Source organism: Ascidia mentula, chromosome 9, assembly GCF_947561715.1.
Source record: "Ascidia mentula chromosome 9, kaAscMent1.1, whole genome shotgun sequence".
Taxonomy (NCBI): domain Eukaryota; kingdom Metazoa; phylum Chordata; class Ascidiacea; order Phlebobranchia; family Ascidiidae; genus Ascidia; species Ascidia mentula.
In genome coordinates, this window is record NC_138574.1 from 13,027,528 (window position 1) to 13,047,208 (window position 19,681).

The 19,681-nt window shown below is 39.5% G+C and overlaps 3 protein-coding genes across 3 annotated transcripts; 1 reads left to right on the forward strand and 2 right to left on the reverse strand.

Annotated features, from left to right (window-relative positions):
* Window positions 1–1,709: 1,709 nt before the first annotated feature.
* On the reverse strand, window positions 1,710–3,019 carry LOC145914625 (uncharacterized). The gene is made up of 4 exons (XM_083002446.1): window positions 2,852–3,019; window positions 2,525–2,620; window positions 2,201–2,410; window positions 1,710–1,919 (listed from the first exon to the last, which is right to left on the reverse strand). Exons 1-4 carry the CDS (start codon window positions 3,017–3,019, stop codon window positions 1,710–1,712), a joined length of 684 nt encoding a protein of 227 aa, XP_082858572.1.
* Window positions 3,020–7,270: 4,251 nt separating this feature from the next.
* On the forward strand, window positions 7,271–8,296 carry LOC145914626 (uncharacterized). Its single transcript, XM_083002447.1, has 3 exons — window positions 7,271–7,331; window positions 7,474–7,558; window positions 7,765–8,296. The coding sequence occupies exons 1-3, from the start codon at window positions 7,271–7,273 to the stop codon at window positions 8,294–8,296; spliced, it is 678 nt and encodes a 225-aa protein (XP_082858573.1).
* A 1,166-nt stretch (window positions 8,297–9,462) lies between these two features.
* On the reverse strand, window positions 9,463–17,672 carry LOC145913096 (solute carrier family 15 member 2-like). Its single transcript, XM_083000630.1, has 16 exons — window positions 17,570–17,672; window positions 16,997–17,064; window positions 16,563–16,647; window positions 15,950–16,184; window positions 15,780–15,879; window positions 14,952–15,141; window positions 14,503–14,663; window positions 14,102–14,236; window positions 13,657–13,860; window positions 13,100–13,219; window positions 12,427–12,588; window positions 11,672–11,850; window positions 11,127–11,241; window positions 10,539–10,655; window positions 9,992–10,170; window positions 9,463–9,853 (listed from the first exon to the last, which is right to left on the reverse strand). The coding sequence occupies exons 1-16, from the start codon at window positions 17,622–17,624 to the stop codon at window positions 9,619–9,621; spliced, it is 2,340 nt and encodes a 779-aa protein (XP_082856756.1). The 5' UTR covers window positions 17,625–17,672; the 3' UTR covers window positions 9,463–9,618.
* Between the last annotated feature and the right edge of the window lie 2,009 nt (window positions 17,673–19,681).

Genomic DNA, 19,681 nt, shown 5'->3' on the forward strand with positions numbered 1-19,681 from the left:
AGATTATATTGACATGTTTTAAACACATATGGGCCAGTCTTATGCAGTAATTTATCCGCGAATAGAAATAAAATGCAAATTACTCGATTACATAAGAAACGTTTGTATCACACGTTTAGTTTAGGTATGACGTAAGAGAAATCGAAGTGTTTCGTCATCAAAGGAACATTATGTGTCTTGAAACAGAACGTAGTTTGATGAGCTGGTCGACCCTTTCCTCAAACCTCTTGTGTACCGACACTTCTTCCTTTTCAAACAAACCGCTTTTCAAGAGCCCCTGTCTTACAACACAGAAATGCTGCAAAGTTTCATCATTTGGGTTCGAAGCCAATCGCACTGAAACGAATTTCGAGTAAGCGCTGGCAAATAAAAAATTATAATGACATAATATCCCCCTTCAACTAAACGGATAGGAAAATGTAACGAAGAAATCAGACAGATTTTTTATGCTTCTTAACATGCTACAAGAGTAACTAAATGATGTGATTAACACATTTATGTTTATGGGTCTGGCGTCATCGTATTAAGGTGAAGCGCATTTACGATTTAAATTCCAGTAAGTTGTCGTGTCCAAAATAAACCCCCAATCGTTCGCACGGCACCGATCAAATTGATTCTGTGACGCACAGCAAAAACATCTTAAAAAATGGCGAGGCCCGTTTAACGACGATATTCACGACACCGGCGGGACTGCTGTCACTTTATGTCCTAATTGCCCTCCGTGGCGCAGAGGAATACACCTCTCAAACAGGGGATTCTCCCAGAATTAGCCCCCTCGTACGTGATTTTTGAGTGAAGTTGGATGGGACATAAGGGTAGCGGCGTTACGATCTGAGCAAATATTCGCGGTGCGTCTATATATTGCGTTGAAACGTTTATCAACCGTGCACGTGCGTCATTAAATCGCCGCTCGCGCGTTTAATTCGCAAACAATTTTCCCACCCAGCCAAGGACAGCGTGCCCAAACGTAATGTCTTCTCGGTTATTTAAAAACACCTGCCTACAGACACTGCAGTAACTTTTTCACTATTAGTTGTTTAAAAAGATGCGGCCCCCATATGCTGTCATAAACATTCTTGTGTGCTCTTGCTTTTTCCAGAACAGTGTGGTGCTTAAACGCTTATGTTTCGACTGGTGAATATCAGTGGAAAATAATTCGATGCAATTTTGGAAACGTTCAAAGCCTTAGGTGCAAAATACGAATTGGTTTAAATATAAATGTCAAACAGAGGAATTGTTAACTGGGACAGTAATTATGCAAACATTTCAAACGCAAACTGAACAGGATGAACACGGTTGTGCTTAAAAAATATTTTTTTGTGCTCGTCAGAAATTTAGTTACTTTTTATTTAAATTTAAATTGAAAAGCATTCTTTTAAAGCTCACAGATATCACAGTTTTGTGAGAAATATTTTTGATAAATAGCCATTATTAAATCGAGTGTAGTTTTGGCTGCCTAAAAACTTGTACAAATCGCAGTTGCGATATGACGTGTGCAATCCCTATTTCACTTGGTATCAACGAATCCAAGAAGTTGTGCAAATGACAAGTTTATTTCGCAAAAGCAGCCAACAAAGCATTAAATAAAGCAAATACGAAAAACGTACAAAAGTCGACGTGACAGTGCTGAACACAAAACTTTCGACCACATAAATAGAAAAGGCTCTGGACGCAGTGCAAAGTATTCTAACTTCAAACCATCACAGTGTTTAGCATTGAGAGGGAACAGGAGCGCTGAATAGAAACTTGTTGTACAAGTTGAGGAAATCGCTCAGGAAGTCGTGAAACTGCATGAGAAAATGGTAGTTGCGAACTTTTTCAAGGGACAAACTGGGAAGGGATGGTTGGATGCAAACTTCACACGGTGGATAACTGCTCAGTGGCCGCACGTTTAGACTTCGGCAATACGTTGCTGACATCTGCATGAAAATTTAAATTAAATCAAGGTTAAGTCAGAAATTCTTGTTCCAGTTTGTTTTTGGTATGAATAAGACTTTGTTACTGTTTTTTATTGCCAAGCGGTTTCTTCATAAAGCTTTGAATATTTTACGCTGCAAAAATGGACTTATGCAGATTATATCAAATTGGAACGTCACAAACTGGGCTCTGTACTGGCTTATGATTTAAATCAGAAAGATTTTATTCCACGTTTTGTCCTTGGGTGTGTTTGAAAACAAAGATCAGGTCGATTTTTACTTACGTAAGTTTCGAAGTTGTTCATGAACTGGAAGAGCAAATTCGAGACGTCCCGAAGCTGTTCTGTGACGGAATTGAAGAGACCGCTTTGCTCCGGAATATTCTGTTGGCTGGCGTCAAATTGTGGAGAAGCAAAGACGCTCTGCAGATAATAGTTAAAGTCCTGAAGACCGTTCATATTCTTCTGCATGACCGTGTCCCAGTTGTTGTTTTGCTGCAAAAAAGAAACAACGGAATTTGTCTTGTGCAATCGATACTATCAGAGCGATACTATTGTCGAGAACATATATGTACAATGTAGGTGATTTTGCAGCGCTATTTTTTATACCTTGATGTCGATAACATCTGGAAGGGTCGTGAGACGCAGACTAGTGAGGTACGTGCGGCATGCTTCCACAGTTGTGCAATCCATTTCGCTTAGAATCTGTGAAAAGCAAATGCACGTCATCACAATGTAATGCAACAAGTCATATAACAGAAACACCTCGGTCATTTTTTGTTACGTTTTTTCTGAAAAATATGTTTCGCCTACAATTAAGCAGCTCTAATGTAATTCAAATTTGAATGATTTAGGTTACTTATCCAAAACAGAGTGCAAAGGCTACAGATGCGCGAGCAAATCAAAATGAATGTAGAAAGTGCTTGAAATACTCACAAATTCGGTAAGAGCCTGATCGATTGTGTTTCTCATCGTGGAAAGCTGGACGCGGAGTCTGTTTGAGGCAACAGTGCTTCGGGTGATCTGTTGGTGGAGAGGTATTCCGCAGCAAAGTTTGCACATGAGAGCCAGAAGGCACGACGCCAAAGCTACAGTAGAAAGCATGCTGATCGTTGAGTAGATTTCTTGACTTTGAATGAAGGGTTATTCTTGATTGTCGATACGCTGGGATCGCTGAATGTTGTCTGGTAGGCCATGCCACGCATTTTATACGTTTAGCACCCCTAAATTTAAAATCCAAAACCCATTAATTTTACGGATGAAATTTCTTTCTTCTACCGCACACGTCATTGTGTGTTGACACAGTTGCATCATTCTTCAGAGCGACCTCACACGGTAGCTGCTCTCTGCGGCAAACGAGAAAAAAGCGTCGATCCTCTTGAAAGCTACCGTAAGGTTCACATTTAACATGTACCACATTCTGCGTACGTCTAATTAATGAAGCGTTGTTCGTACGTAGCCTTACGTAAACTATAGCCTTTTTGTGCGTACGAAGGACCCCTTGTATTGAATTTCGCCACCTGGGTATGGGGTCATGTTGAATACAATATGGAAGGTAAGGCTTGGTTGCTTCTGGGTATTACTAATATACATAAAACTTAATTTAATTTTTTTCTCTTTTGGATACCCGCGGGCACGGAAAATACTACTACACCGGGCCACAAAGCTTTCGTCAAACTTGATCCACATACAAGTCCGTGTAAATCAGAAATCTGTGCGATTTTCAACGGTTAGGTGTGAACAGGGCAACCACCTGTTATTCTTAGTTATATATTTGAATTAAAATACTGCACTAAATTATAGCGTTAATATTCGCACAGATTTCAATGTTATTTTAGCTTATATGTGGATCGAGTTTGACGAATACATCCCTGGTGTATATTATCTTCCCCGGGCACTAGTAAAAGTTTTTTACATTACCGTTATACCCACTGCGCGAAAGTGAAGTGGGTGAAAATATGACCGTAATCTCTTGTTGTGCAAAGAAACTCTGGTGGAGTTTCGTTCTACGAAATCGCTTTGTTTACACCTCGCCCTATTACAAAGGGCTCCATTTCGTTGACCTGATTTCCCGCTATTGTTTATCCAGGGCCTAATCCTCACGCTCAAAACTCGCTCGGTCCAACGAACAAACAACACAATCGGCGAGAATAGTAAAATTCGCCGAGGAATCCGGGACTAAAAGCCCGTTTTGTTGCCACGAGAAAGTAGTTTTATCTGGTGGTGTGTTGACTTATTCTTAGACTTGAAAACAGGCTGTGCGCATTTAGGAAGCGTTCTGAAGGGGCAGATTCAAACTAGCTTATATGTCACAAGTAATAATACTAAGCACAACGGATAACAAAACATGTCATATAGGACGTGATAGCAGCGAAAACCAACATCCAAGATTGACAGGAACAGTTTTTTCGCCGAAATGTTTGCAAATATTGGCTCGTTATATGACCTGAAGGAAATCTCCCCGAGTAAGGCAGCTTTCCTCGCGAAATATTAAACCAGCTCGAAACCCACGTTTGTCACTTCCACACCCGCGAAAATCCCGGGTTTCGGATTAAATGAGAATCGCATCTGGCTTCCTGTCCTTGTGCGAATTCCCTCAAAACAAACGAATACGTGAGATACCGACTCCTGCTCCAATCTCATGTTCTAAAAGTAGCGACTACGAGTGTTATTGACCTCAGGACAGGGCCGGGTTAAGACATTTAAAAATCCTAAGCCAGTAATCCTTAACCTGTGTCCTTTGAAAGAACCCCCATCTAATGAAAAATATGTGCAACATATTATGCAACCAAACCTAAAGATTCTGTCCCTTCGCTCCAACTAAGAGCACATCTCGCATCCCTGAATAAGAATCCTTAGACTGGTGTCCCTTTTATGTGCAATTGAAATTATAAATATAAACCACACAAAATTTTACCCATTAGAATCAAACAAAACTTTATGAAAGAAACAAAATTTACTTTTTACCCTATAACAGGAGAGAAATGAATCAAACAAAATGAATCAGCGACCCTTTACCTTGATGCCTTATATATATTTCATTTTGCTCAATGGTTAATCTGGTTTACAGCCAACACGCACCACTGTGTTGCAATAAACGTTACGCATGAAGCAATGTACTCAACGACAAATGAGAAGTGTAATGGTGTTCAAATAACACGGACAATTTGCTGTATTTTATGTTTGTTCTACAGTCCGGTTTGTTCCACAGTGTGTTCGAATCAAATATGTAGTTAGTGCTAAAGCTACAGGAATATTTGGCATACTTTTGGTTTGTGACGTAGCATTATTAATTTACGTTCTTTTAGGAGCACACAGAATGTTGCGTCATTTCAACTTTACGTGTATACACGCCTAAATAGTCATGCACTAGAAGCGACAAATCTACCACGCAATGCACAACTTACCCTATGACAGAATGTATAACATACGTCAGCACATTTCGACGGTGTCTGGATAAAAATTCCAAGCCAGTGATCCCCATAATCGGTCTCCGGCAAAAATGCCCAAACGCGCGTATGACCGTAAGCAAATAGTGATCGCGTATTTTTACCGGATCGCAAGCGAGATGGAAGTGGGATGGGAAGTCTAATTAAAAGTGAATCACGTTCTATTCATACGCCCTGTGTTTGTCGGCTAACGGTTGTTTACGCGGGAACGGAACCTCTGACTCGCGCGTGGAATTTGTCCCTAGTCTGGGAAAATTATGATTTTTATGTGGAGCTCCGGACGACCAGTCAAAACACATACAAAGCTTGTGACCAACCACACATTGCTTGTACATCATTTTTTGTTCTGTAGTTCAAATCACTAGGACTCGGTAAACCAGAGATTCACATACCGTAGCCTTGCAGAACAATTGTATGAGCTAGTTGTGTTTTTTACTGCGAAAAAAATCATAATGATTGTTTCTTAAACAAAATACAAATGATCACATTCTGTGTGCCTTCGTCATCGCAGATTTTAATGGAAAGAAATTTTAAACTAAACAAAAAAATCACACTTTAACACAAAATATGTTGCTTGCGTCGAATGTTATTTTATTATTTTGCCTGAGAAAGATTCGCAAGCCTTGGATGCATGTGTGACGTGTATCAAATTTACGTTGAGTTTGTGGTGCACGTTGCGGCTGTCTGCTCCAAACCACGCGGCTCGTGTTCTGGCCTGGATTATGTCCAACATTTTATTGGAATCGAGAAGGGAACAGCGTCTAATTAGCTGCGTCAACGTGAGAAAAAAATGCTCTCACTATGGAAAAGTCGGGGAAATGGATATTTTTTTTTACCAATGACGTGGGTGGCGATATTTCGATGAAGATGAAATGACCTTTTGCCGACACATAATCTGTTTTCTCTACGAATTTGCCTGATCTCATTGTAACCCAATGGTAGCTATTTTCAATTACTTATATGTTGTATTCGGGGACTTTTTACCGGATCTGTACGTGGACACCATTCTCCTCTTCTATAAACACAAGAGTATTTCGAACACAACATCGCATCACAGCGACACGTATTCTTGTAGGGATGTAAAAAACAGTTCTTATTGGGGCACGATTTATGAACCTTAAATTTTTTTGGAACCCGACATATTCCAAATAATGATAAACTTGACAGTTTAAATCTAATTCGATGTGTTAAGTCATGTGATTTGTTATAACACCAGAACAAGAGTAACTTGTCAAACTTTTGAGATGACTCAAATGAAAGCGTAAAATTAGTTTTTCGCGAAACATAAAACTGGGCAAGATCGGTCAGATTTGTCGCCGTCACTGGTTGACACCTTGAAACTCTCACAATTCAGTATCACGGTCCACCACTTTAAAGGAGAAATTGTACAAAACTGTATGATGTTCATGCAAGCACCGACCAAATGTTTCAAATCAGACATCAGCATGATGACGTTGGTGGAAAATCAGACTCTTTTTTGCTCGTCATCCAACCCACTGCTTAGCGCGTATTCGACCGACACTAATATCGACTCAGGTTGCGCAACGTGCGTGTTTTAGGCATCGTTTAAACGGAAAACATACTGCATTCACGTTGTTTCCACTTGTTGCTAACGTTACCAACTCACATATTTTAAGGTCCACAGAATGCGCAGTAAACAGTCGTACTGATGGGCGCTTGGTGGTGGAAGCATGTCGGTCTTAAATTACGTTCTCTAAACCATAAAATCCTGCTATAATAGGAGGTTAATTATATTTTTATTGTTCAGATAAGTTTGCAAAACTTAATCATTTTGACTCTCATTATGACGTTCTTGTGGAAAAAGTTTGCCCTGTTGATTTTCTTCTTGCGGAATGCTTGTTCTGAGCGACAAATTTTCACTTGTGGCCGTATAGGACTGGACGCCATGCATTGCAACATGACCACGGCTTTCGAGCAAAATTGCCGGGATTCTCGTTTGGATGATGGTACGTGTTGTTTTAACAAAATTAACGCAAAAGAAAAAAATATCTAACAGAAGTTAACACTGTCACAAGCTAAGCGACTAATTATGATTAATAAGTATGATTTGTTAAATATTATGGTAAATAATCTTGTACTGCTTGGCAGGTGGATATCTTACTTGCGGTTCCACAGAGATATCATTACTTCCGACGACGTTATATTGTATTGCCGGACATTTTACGCTGAATAGGTGAGTCTTTTTTTCCTGGCGAGTTTTGAATTATATTTACGTGCTTTTGTTTCAAACCAGATACGTTTTGCAAAAAAAACATTTTGTCAACACATCAGCCACACAATATATAGTTTTGTGTGTTATGAAATTGGTAAAAATATCGTATCGTTTTGAATTGGGGCGTAATTCCGGCGTAAACTTATTGTCAAATGCCAATGTTTTAGTTATTGCTGCTGGGAGGGCAAGTGCCCTCAGCACAATGCAACAAACCATCCTGGTGATATTTTGACGATTGGTACAAGCAGCAAATCCGTCAGAACCTCTCCTCCTGCAACCCTCTCTTCTGTCATCAAATCAACACGAGCATCGTCTGGTGGCAATAAAATTACCGTAAAGGGCTATAGTTATAGTACAGGTGGTGGTAAAGGCATTGCAATCACTGTGAAGGGTGGTACTCATAATATAGTTGGTGGTAATGGCGTAACTGATGCAGTGATGGGTGGTAGTGATGGTAGAGCTGGCGGCAATGCAACTGCAAACGCAATTATGATTGGTAGTAATGGTGTGGCTGGTGTTGGTGGTACTGCAATACCACAAGGCAATAAAGCCACGGTAGCACACACTGTGGGTAATACCGCCAATATGGGTGATACCCCCACTTCTGCAGCTCCTAAATTTGCTTTGGGTGGAGGTTTAAGCCGTTTGGTGATTTGGGCCGGTTTGTTTGGCATGGCTTTCGCCCTTTGGAACAACTAAGCACAATAAAGTTGCAGACAACCAACTTGGACACAGTTTGTTAAGTTTTATATATGTGGTAGTTTTGCCCATATGAAAGTCACCCCATAGCAAAAATAAAATTAAGGCATGCCTTTTGTTATTGTTCGTTGACAACACTTTAGATTGTACATTTCTTATTTGTTTTTGTATCTGCAGTGTTAATATGTATTGTCATCGTTTCCAAAGAACGTTTATCTTCCTTCCCGAAATAAATAGTTAAAAAAAATATTTTTGTCTGTAGTTGCACTTTCGTCGGCTCGCAAAAAAATCTTATCTTGTAAACGGTTCTTTTTTCATGACACAATTCACAACTTGAAAATAAACGTGTGTGAAAGAGTTTTCATATCTTTCGTGAAGTGTTGAAAGTTTTTGATGTTTTATCTGGTTGGTGCAGACACCTTGATTTATTTGAAGGTAACATACAGGTTTCACTACAGCGCTTTGTCTCCCTCAGGCGGATCGTCTCGTTCTGACTGAAATGCCCATTGCTGGGTGGGGTTTTAATAATGCATTGCGGCCTTGGGCTAATACCTCAAAAAGTTGGGAAGTTAGGGCTACTGTGACCACTGCAGGAGCCACGTATGAATTTTCCACTATCCCGTACATGGATTTTTCCACACTAAAGTTTGATGCGACAACACAAGAGTTCAAATGATGAATTCCGAAACGCTACTGTTACTTTTTGAAAGAAGGTCTACATTTTTTGAAGTGGCCATCAAAGACGTTTTACCGAATGTAATCAAACTACAAATTGAGAGTTAATACTTTCGTGTGTCTGAAATGATGGTTTCGTAACATGTGACTATTGTGGGAGTAACAATCGATTAAAAAACTTATTACAATAAAGTTGTCAAACGCACAATATGATCTGCATATCTTTTGCTTGCTACATTTTGCCAGAGAAACAAAATTATATTTATTTTGGTGCAGGATAAACAGATAAAAATGCTTTAAAGTTACTTTTTACTCGACCTGCAATTAGCAGATAGTGTAATATTTTGATAGGAATGTATTACTTTTGGGTCCCAGAGTTTTTTGTACACATACAGGAGCTTAAACATTCAGGTATTGTTACATAGAACATTTTGTATACTGGTAGTTACTAAACAGTTGCCCAAACCGCTCTATGTAGACTTTACACAACGTAAAATATCTGAAGTAGGAAACGAATTAATGGAGGACGTGGAAACAAATTTAAAACCTCCACCTAAAATAATACAAAGTCCCAATTGACAATAGTTATTGGTGCAATAACAAGACGAAAGCAGAGAAAGACAAACAACAAATTCTAAACCCTTGCTTTACAGTTGAGTCTGCTGCTTGTATGTTTCGTCTGGTTTATGCGGATGCTCCACAGTGACGTCACAAGCGAGATTGTCGGCGCCACCGATTTTCTCGGGCGGATCGTAGTTGTTTAGGGGAACTTCCGGACCCATTCCCATCTTTTTTAAGCGGTACTCTTCCGCCCTCTGGCGGGCTTTTTCCTGCTCGAGAAGGATTTCCTCAGCGAATTCGTTCTCGTCTACGGGGATGTACCTAAACGACAAACCGCGATTTAAAATCCCGAAATCATTAGTTTCGGTTGCTTTTAAGATATATAAGGGGTTCGTTCTTTCGGTTCGTTCATTCCAAAATTCCAATATCTATTTATCGTTGAGAAAGCGTCCCACTCACCTGTAAGCCAGTATCGTAAACAGGATTGCGGCGACAAAGATTAAACCGGCAAAGAAAAAGAACTCGTCCGACGCCTTTTCAAATCCCTGCGCCTCGGCCACAATCAGAACGATTATGTTGCCAAGGGAAACGGTAAAAAGCCAGATGCTGGTCAGCACCGACTTCATGCTTGGGGGAGCCTGAGGAGTGATGTAAAATTTGTTTTTTGGTGCTTGTTGCAAAACCATTGAAACCTAGTTCTGAAGGTCAGCTTCTTTTAAAAAAAAATTGCTATGTAAATTATAGAGAAAGAAAAGCGTGTCCCTTTTTCCTGTTTGTGCTTTTGAATGTTATGTGGTTTACGTTGAAATTGTGATACTAAACCCTGATAAAATCTTGCTTTATGGCAGACGAAATGTCGGAAGAATAAAGCACGTTAATTTATGCCAGAAGAGCATCATTCCTGTTTTAAAAGCATAATGTGATCACTATGGACGTGAGCAGATGGATGGATGAATTTTGTGCAAGTTTCGACGACCGTCCTGATCATTTAAAGTTGGGTTCTTACCTGAGTGTAGGAGAACTCCAGGCCAGTAATTGAAAGGAAGACTTCACCAATCGTGATGAGCAGAAATTGTGGGACCATCCAAGCTACGCTGATCACACTCGGGTTTAGGTCCAGCAACTAAAAGTATAACAGAGCATGTTGGTCTTTATCATTGTTTCCCTACCGGTGGTACGAAACCACAAAAAGGTTGGGAATCACGGGCCTACACGGTGCTTCATAAACCTTTTTTTAAAGTCTTTTAAAAAGTGTTTAATTCAGGGTTTTTTAACCGCCGCCCTCAACTGCCATTACTGTGACTCACATTTGCCCACCGTTAAAATCATCAACGATTCCGACGATATCACAGCCATAAATTGCCATTTTAACGAAATATTTTATGTTTTAAATCGTTTGTTTGGCTGCTTCCTTGTGATTATTTATTTATGCGGTCATTCACAAACTTGAGGTTACGCTTTTGAATTTTACACTGAACATGGTTAAAAGCCACTGGTTTAAATTACCTCATGAATTTAAGTTTAACCTGAAGGAATTTATTCGTTTCCAATTGTAGGTTATGAACACAGTAACAGTAACTACTTGACCACTTACGTCGAACGTGTCTGCCTCCGTGTCCTTCAGTACAATGCTGTAAACTCCGCCAACATCAAGATTGATTGGGTACTTCAGTATGTTGCCGTCCGCAAACTGTATGATTGCCACCGCTCTGTGTAAGAGGAAGTAGCACAGGTTAGCCCGAAAAGTACTTGTTTTGCTACGTTTGCTTGAGTGTTCATGCAACTTTTACGTTAATATACAGGTGAGTGGAATTCTTGGAGAATCTACAGAAGTCACCATGTGGTGGGTGGTGGTGACCGACGCATCTTACGTGCCAGTATGCAAACATCACAAACAGTGACAGAAGGCTTATATGAGTACCATTTAGTATGTATGCATAATATTCAAAGCAAGTATACTGCATTTGGACAAGGGCGGACCACTTTGTTAATTGAAACTGATACTTCCATTTTATCAAGAAAAAGCTGATTTTGTAGCCTTTTGTTAAACTTCTACGTATCAATACATGCGGACAAACAAGTCTGTGATTTGTGCAACATTAAAGAAGTTTAATACAAAACATATAAACTTTAACGTACTCTCCATACGGTACGTCCATTGGTTCCGATCTTTCGCCAGGATCAACTTCAACGGGTCTTTCTGTGAAAAATGTTCGGCCTCCGCCGGCCTCAGCAGTCACGCTGACGTTTTGTGAAGCGAGGTTGAGAATGCTGAATCTGCCGCCCCCGTCTTCTGTCTTGTGTGTTATCATGTTGGTCTGTAAAGTCGGCATATCTGGGTGAATATTGGAATAAAATCTAAATAATAACATAGAAACGACACAAATGGCCTTAAAATTAGAAAATAATAGCATTTATTATTTCCATGTTCATAGTTGCTTTGTATGATACGTAAGTAACTGTTTCTTGACCAATTTAACCAAACTGAGTAAACCCATATAAATTCCGGCGCTAATATATAAATATTGACACATTTCAAAGGAAAAAAAACACTAATGCGCAATACTGAACCTATCACATACTTTGTAATGGTAGTACAATAAGAACTCACAGTCTACGTCAGAGTAAACCATTACACCACGAAAGTTTCAAAATTTGCGAATATTCCTCAAATACTTTGGAAATAGCACTCTGAAAGAGAAAATCTCCGCGAATTATGCCTCGACCAATCGATATCCACGCAGGTTTTATTTGAGCAGGTTAACTCTTAATGCAAACTAGTATGGGGACTTGTTGAAGCGTCTCTAAAGTTGTTCCAATTTTAGATTTTTTGCGGTTTTATTACTTTTAGGAGAATTGCGAAACACTCTGTGGTTGTTGACTCAGTTTATTACCTCAATCGGGGTTCCTGGATTACCGGCGAATGTGTATTCAATTACATCCTCCTTCTTCGCCGGGCTTGGTACGTTCACGGTCATGGTTGTACCAGTTGTCCCGTCACACGCATATTCGATTTGCGTGTCTGTTTTAAATTTAAAGAAATCCAATTCGCCCGCCTGAAAAGTAATATTATTATATGTGCAAAAAAGCCATATTATTGCAAAGCTGCAGACAGGGTGTGTACACGCACTGTTTCGACCTGTAAGGTCTCATCAGTGCAGCTGTTGAGTGGCACTGCGTGTACACACCCTGTCTGCAGCTTTGCAATAATATTATTATATCAGCTTAAAACGCTACAGAAAGAAGGAGGTTTTGTGTTTTTTTTGCTGCTTTTGAGGGCGATATTGAACGTTATGCATGAAGCTGTTAAAAAAAGAGTTTATTGGGGCTTACACAGTTGTATACATGTATTTTTACATTGGTTTACAAGCGCTTTTAAACAAAGTTTGTGTATCTTTTTACATTGGTTTATTAGAAGGTTATTGTGATTTGTATTAGGTTTAATTTAATAAACCTAAAACCAGGGGCCTTTGGTTTTTTTGATCCAGATTTGATTTACTAATCACATAGGTTTAATTTAATGTATCTTTCTTCGGAAATATAACAAATACATCAGGTTGTACTCACTGATTTCATTGGTAGGATTATGTTGGGCGCTCCTCCGACAGATAGGGAAAGATCGCAGTCTGCTGCATTGATAAGTCGAACCCCATATTGTCCACTAGCTGGCAGGGGTGTGAGTGTTTTCTGTTCAATTAAACGTTGTTGTCAAATTTTTTTGCGAAATTTGTGAAAAATGTAACTGAGTATGTTGCTGCGGGAATAACTTTGCTTCTACGTTACGCTTGTTTCGATTAAAACAGGGTCGAGACTTTTAGACTTTGACTTGCAGTTCAACAGAATGCAGACAAGGCTTATTGTCCTTGGTAGAAACAGTGGCAGTGTCTGCAGCTCGCTAAAAACCCTGAAAAAGTTTTTCAATAAAGTATCACAACAACTCCCCTTGTGTCACGATTGATCACTACCAACATTAACAAAAGTCCATAAAGCCTGTTCTTACTTGCATCATCGTACTTAGTCGTACCTAATCGTACTTAACCGTACTCAATCGTACTTAGTCGCACCAAATCATATTAGCATTTATAATCGTACTTGGTTGATCACCAATGGCACAAACAACTCACATCAATTTCTATCTGCAAAATAGCAGCCGCAATAAATGATGTCCCAGCCAGAACGAGTCCGACGGTCATACGGCGAAGTGGTGGATATGGAATGTTGAAGTGACGCAGGAAGGGGTAGAGCGTTGCCTCAAACAGCGGGATCAATATCACAATGAACAATGGGTTTAGAACTTCCACTTGGTCTGGTTTGATCAGTATGGTACCCTGTATATCGAAAGATAAACTTATTATAATGTTGAAACTCCCTGAGGCTCAGAATTTGCATTTTTGTGGGTGACTGTAGTTATGACGTGGAACAGGGGACGACAACCCATGGCTCTAAAGCGCATGTGATTCTGTCAACCTATATGGTGTTGTTCAGACTGAAAAAAGTGTAACTTGCTCTTTGCATGCTAAAGATAGCCGACCCTTGACGTTGAGATTTCGTTTTAAAAAGATTTCGTACCAAATGTCCGTTGGTTTGAATCGCTTGAAGCGTCCATCTTGATCCTTGCTGGTCAAAGAGGGCCCAGAAAAACGGCAAGGGAATAAAGAGGACCATGACGCGAAATACGTACTTCGTATCTCGTATTAACTTTTTCTGCGCGATACAAAATGAATACGTTAAAAAACATGCCTTACCGAAAGCTCAATAATTTCAAAAGTTTTAAAAAATGTCCAAAATTTCTTTGTTGAATATATTGACTATGGGTTCAAGTTCATGAACCGCATTAAAACAGATTATTGTTTCCATGGCTTACACAATGACTATAGATATTTTGGAAGTCAATATTTCTTTCCTGTTACAGAGTGTGATCGGTTTAATTTGATTCTTCACAGTTTCAAATCACCAACTTCATTACTTACAGGTGAGTCTGAGTACTCCAACCAATGGTCCTTATTTCTCTCCTCACTTGGGGTATTCCACCGGTTTTGACAGGCCGAATACACACACTTACATACACGTGGTACAATGCTACCTTCCGGGGGGTACATGGTGTAATAACGTGTGCCCATCACGAACAAAACTGGTCACAAAAGTAGAATATTAGTATTAGGATTAGGTTACGCTAGTACGCCGGAATTTTTACTAGTGTTAGACTTAGACCACACTATTAAAATTGTGAAAACCAGATATATCATGCAGGAAAATGGAAATTGAACTTAACTTAAATCAATTTGAAAACAAATGAAATATAACACACATTTTACATCACGTGAGGTGTACTGTCAATACTTTGAAGAAACTGAAAACGAAACGTTGAACACATATTTAAAATATCGCTGAAAATGAAGATCTATCGTTCACAACTTACTCAAAGCTACGACCATCAAAGCTCCAGGCACGCCGAACGCAAGCGCGTAACATTCGTCGAAAATTGGATCCGTTTCCCCAGGATAACAATCCACGTCGGCTCGAAAAATCGGAGTTACAAATGTGGAGATCAAACTACCGGCGTTGATGGCGAAGTAGAAGAGGGAAAAGAATTGCTTCCTGATATATGTCTACAAATTGTTGCGTTTTTATTTGACCGAGTGCTTTTTAAAATTGAAAGCACATCAGCAATTCATAATGCTTCCACCAGGAAAATATAACCCATAACAATAGAGCTTCATTTTTGTCCCAAACGTTTCAAGACGTGCTGTCTTGGTGTTCTTTTGAAATAGGAAAGTGACGATGGCCATAAGGTAAAATATATTTTTCTAAATGTTACGAGGCTGATCTTGTATTTAACAAGTGCTTCTTGTGTACTACCATTGTTACTGAATAGGCAGTGATCTCCAGGTTGTCGTTTGCATTTATGATTTGGATCCGAACACACAATGCTACAAGTATTTTATAATATGATTTGTACCTGAAAGCCAAAGCTAGTATTCTTAACATCATCACTAACTATAACACAGCATAGTTTGAAACGTCTGCTCTATGTCCATAGCATACTAGCATTGGCTTTGTTGTTCAAATCACTCAACTCTAAGTTTTTTGCACCCAAATATTATCTAGTGTTTCCACATATTGTTATTCGTGACAGAAGCAGATGGACGTCGCAGCTGTGTGTAAAAGGTTGCGGCGACTTTCCTTTCTGTTGCGAACGAACACTCTCTGCTGGTATTAACACCTAACCTGTTTCCACCCAACATACCTGTTCTGGTTGGAACTGATCACCGCCAAACGCCGATACGCACGGTTTGATTCCACCCGACCCGACCGCTATCAGAAACAGACCGATCATAGAAAGGACCCTTTGAATATAAAGTTTGCCTGTGAGCATTTCAAATACACACACGGAGACAACTTTACGCATCAACTTACACATGAGCAACTTGCGATGGGACGTAGGGTATTGATCCGATTGTTTTTACCAAATGTCCAAGTATGTAAACGACGGACAAATATATGATGGTTTTGTATTTTCCCCAATACGAGTCAGCAATGACAGCTCCAGCAAGCGGGAACATGTACACCAACACAGTGAAGGCATGATAAATGGCGGTGGCGGTGTCGTCATCCCAGTGTAGGTAGTTCCGAAAGTACAGCAACAGCACAGCTGGACATTAAATTAGAGCATATATAGTAGGTTGTATAAATCAATTGTTGGTTGCGCAGTGTTGTATGCCAAGTCAGGACCAGCCCACTGAAACGGCCTTAACGTGGCGTTTTCGGCTATCAAATGGTAAAAGTAGAGCAACTGCACAGCTGGACATTAAATTAAAGCATAAATTGTACAGGTTAAAATTAGTTTCCGCATGCATAGTTACGATCACCAGTTTAAACGGCCTTAAGTAGGCGATCTTAGCTATCACATGGATTATAATGTAATGGTCTGTGGTGGATTTTTATGTGGCTGTTTACTTGATGGTTTGTAACGATCGAAAAACAGCATTTAAATTTTATGTCAGAACTTAAATGGTCATGGCAGACTTACACCGCATTCCATAGTATGAAAACCTTTCGCAGAACTCGTTTCCCACAATCAAGGTCACGTGCTTTGGGTACTGACGCCAGGCTTCCTAAAATAACGTAGAAATCACCACATTTGGATGCTGAATTTATTGCTGATCCAGGCATATTCATTACTATAAGACGGCTCTTCCGACAAAAATAGTTGAAAACAAAGAAAGTTTCAATGTTTCGGTTGCACAGCAGCCTTAATCAGGATCCTAACGTTGACACACAAGACTATTTTTGCGAGAGGAGCCGCCTTGTGGTAATTTTGTTGCTTAAACTTGACTTTTATAAAAACCACTGAAACTTCCTTTGATCATTCGCCATGAAATAAGTTAAAGTTGAATTTTACTGCTTGGGAATTTTCAAAACACTCGATTTTCTGCTTTAAATCACGTTGCTATGCTCACTTACCGACCACGTCACGCTTTCACTGCCGGATTTCGCATCGTCGTCTTCGGTGCTGGCTTTGAAGTCTGACGCTAAACAGAACACAGGGCTGCTGTATTTGGCAGAATATATAAGTTGGAAAATATGACCATTTTATTTCCAGTGGAAATTGGCTCCACATTAGATATCAACTTCATAACAATGGCGTAAATTTATTGTCAAAGGTTGATTTTATGTGGAGTGTTTTAAGTGTTTGGAATAAACTGTGGTGGTAACATTGTATGAACTTACCGACAAGATATTTTTATATGGGAGTATGCTGAAATCAACATTATACCAGGACGATACCAAAATATTTGGATCGTATTAACTTGAAGAGAAATTCCAAAGCTATGAATTTTCTGACTAACGTTATGTCACGTTTTAAACAAAACTGTGTTCATCGTCAGTATATGATATACATATAATGTTAGTTGGGAAATTCCTGGCGATGGCATTTTTTTTCATAAGTACATGTACACACAGGTTTATCAACACTTGACGGCGGTAGAGATCTGTTTATTTGGCATAAATGCAAGAAGTTGTGGGGGAACTCACACGAAATGTTGCTGTCCGATGATAGCGAGTGTTTCTTCTCGCGTTTATCCTCCATAATTGAATATTCACTTTGTGCTATTCATCCGCCGACAGCCACTAAAACCTGAACACAGATACAAAACGTTGCAGGTCAAGTTCTGCCGTTTATTACATGCAACTATACGAGCCTTATTTCAAAAACTACTCTTGCGGTTCAGTAACCAGCACGAATAATTTATTCCATGAGACAAAATACAGTGTGGCCTCTTTCTTAATCCTCAATTTGTCTTGTCTATAATCTATTTACCCATGGTGTCAAATGATTGCATGAACGATTAAAGAAAACTGTGACAAACATGCACGCTCCGTGCTTGCGATAGATAATGTTAAATAACTCTTTGAACATGACTTGAACTTGTTTAAAAATAATCTGTGTACTTTTGCGCCAACCAATTTACGGTAAAGTGGTGCGAATTTCCCTTTTTCTCCCGGCAGTATTTCCTTCCCGTTCCCGCGTTTTCCTGTAAATTTTTCCAATTTTGTTCAACATCTTTCACAAAACTAGTATCGCGGCAATTTAGATGCAATTTAAGATTTAAGCTTGAGGCAATTCAACTTAAACACCCTCTACATATTCCTTATCCCGAACGCCATGTCGAACATAGTTTTGCCAGATATCTTTAGAATTGCACAGGCGAGCCTAAATGTGCCTCGTTATGACAATACCAGGCAACTGGGAGTTGAAAACAGGTTGCGGTAACTTTTATCCATAGTCGGTTACTCGTAAAAGTCGTAAAATGGAGAAGAATAAAAACGTGTGTTTGCCTGCAAAATCGCGCGTCCGGCATTGTGACGTAAGACTTGCAATTGTTCGGCAGCTTCGGAACAATTGCGTTTGCTTTTCCGCAAACATTGCATTACTAAAGGGGGCAAATGCACATAACGTATTTAGTTAGGTGTTATCTGTTTGCGCTGTTTTTCTTTTGGACGAAAGCGTTTAAAAATGGTTGATATTTTATTTTGACAAATACAGCGAATAGTTCGCATTTCTTTTGGTGAATAATTGTATGCTTGTCTTTAAGGGATTCAAAGAAATGCATTCCATTCATCATATTCCTATGCTTGTACACACACAGGATTGCGCAATGTCATCGGAATTTCAAACCTGCAAAGTTTCTGAAAACCCAAAGCTATTTTATGACAGACTTGGTAAATAATTGAAGTGTCTTTGTGTAGAGACTCAATCCCATGACAGAATAAAATTAATTGATCATCTTCTGTTTCAACCGCGGCAGCATCAGTTTCCGCGTTTTCGTAACCACTTCAAAAGGTCATTGACCTGCACACGTAGCAGTCGAAGTTTGCAATGCAAGCGAAGTGCTCTTTCGCCGACATCGTAAATGCCTGGTGCTGATTAACAGCTTGTTTGTCCAAGGTGAGTCGTTTGGCATCCGTAATTTAACTCCAAATCAGCCGATGCTTCATGACAAACAAACTGGTAATGATTCATGTATTTTTAGTGCAGCATAATCGTGACACAAAGCTGTGTGTTTATTTTCGCAAAGGCTTGATCGGGCATGTTGGAACTAAAATGTTGCGGGCTTACTGCGAATTCTGCTTGTCGTGACTGTGTGGTGAGGAAGATTGAAATACGGATCTCAATGTCTTGCAAAGTTGGCAACTCAGTGTTTATAACTTTCTCAATGTCCAAACACGCCTTTCTAATTTTCCAATGTTTTTTATGAATGGGCCTTTTTCCCGAGTTCATCTGACCTTTTTCATAACTTCGCCGCGAAGAACGTGGTCCCTTTTTCCTCAAGGTTGTAAATCGTGGCGCGCAATACGAGTGGCAAATATTTGCTGTTCGCCAGAAGAGGTCGTTACCACCTCGACAGTTGCGTCCACACTTTAGCAAATCACTGCGATCTGTGACAATTATCGCTACCACCTGTTGTTTTATGTGCTGTGGTTATGGCAAGTTGGCAATAAAATTGCGAAATTCAATCGAACCAATTACTTCTGCCTTTTTTGCGAACATTGGGAAATACAACACATACAGCAAATGCACCAATAAAACTGTAGATGCTTTATCTTTACAATCATGTTTCAGATTTTTTTATTAATCAAATCATT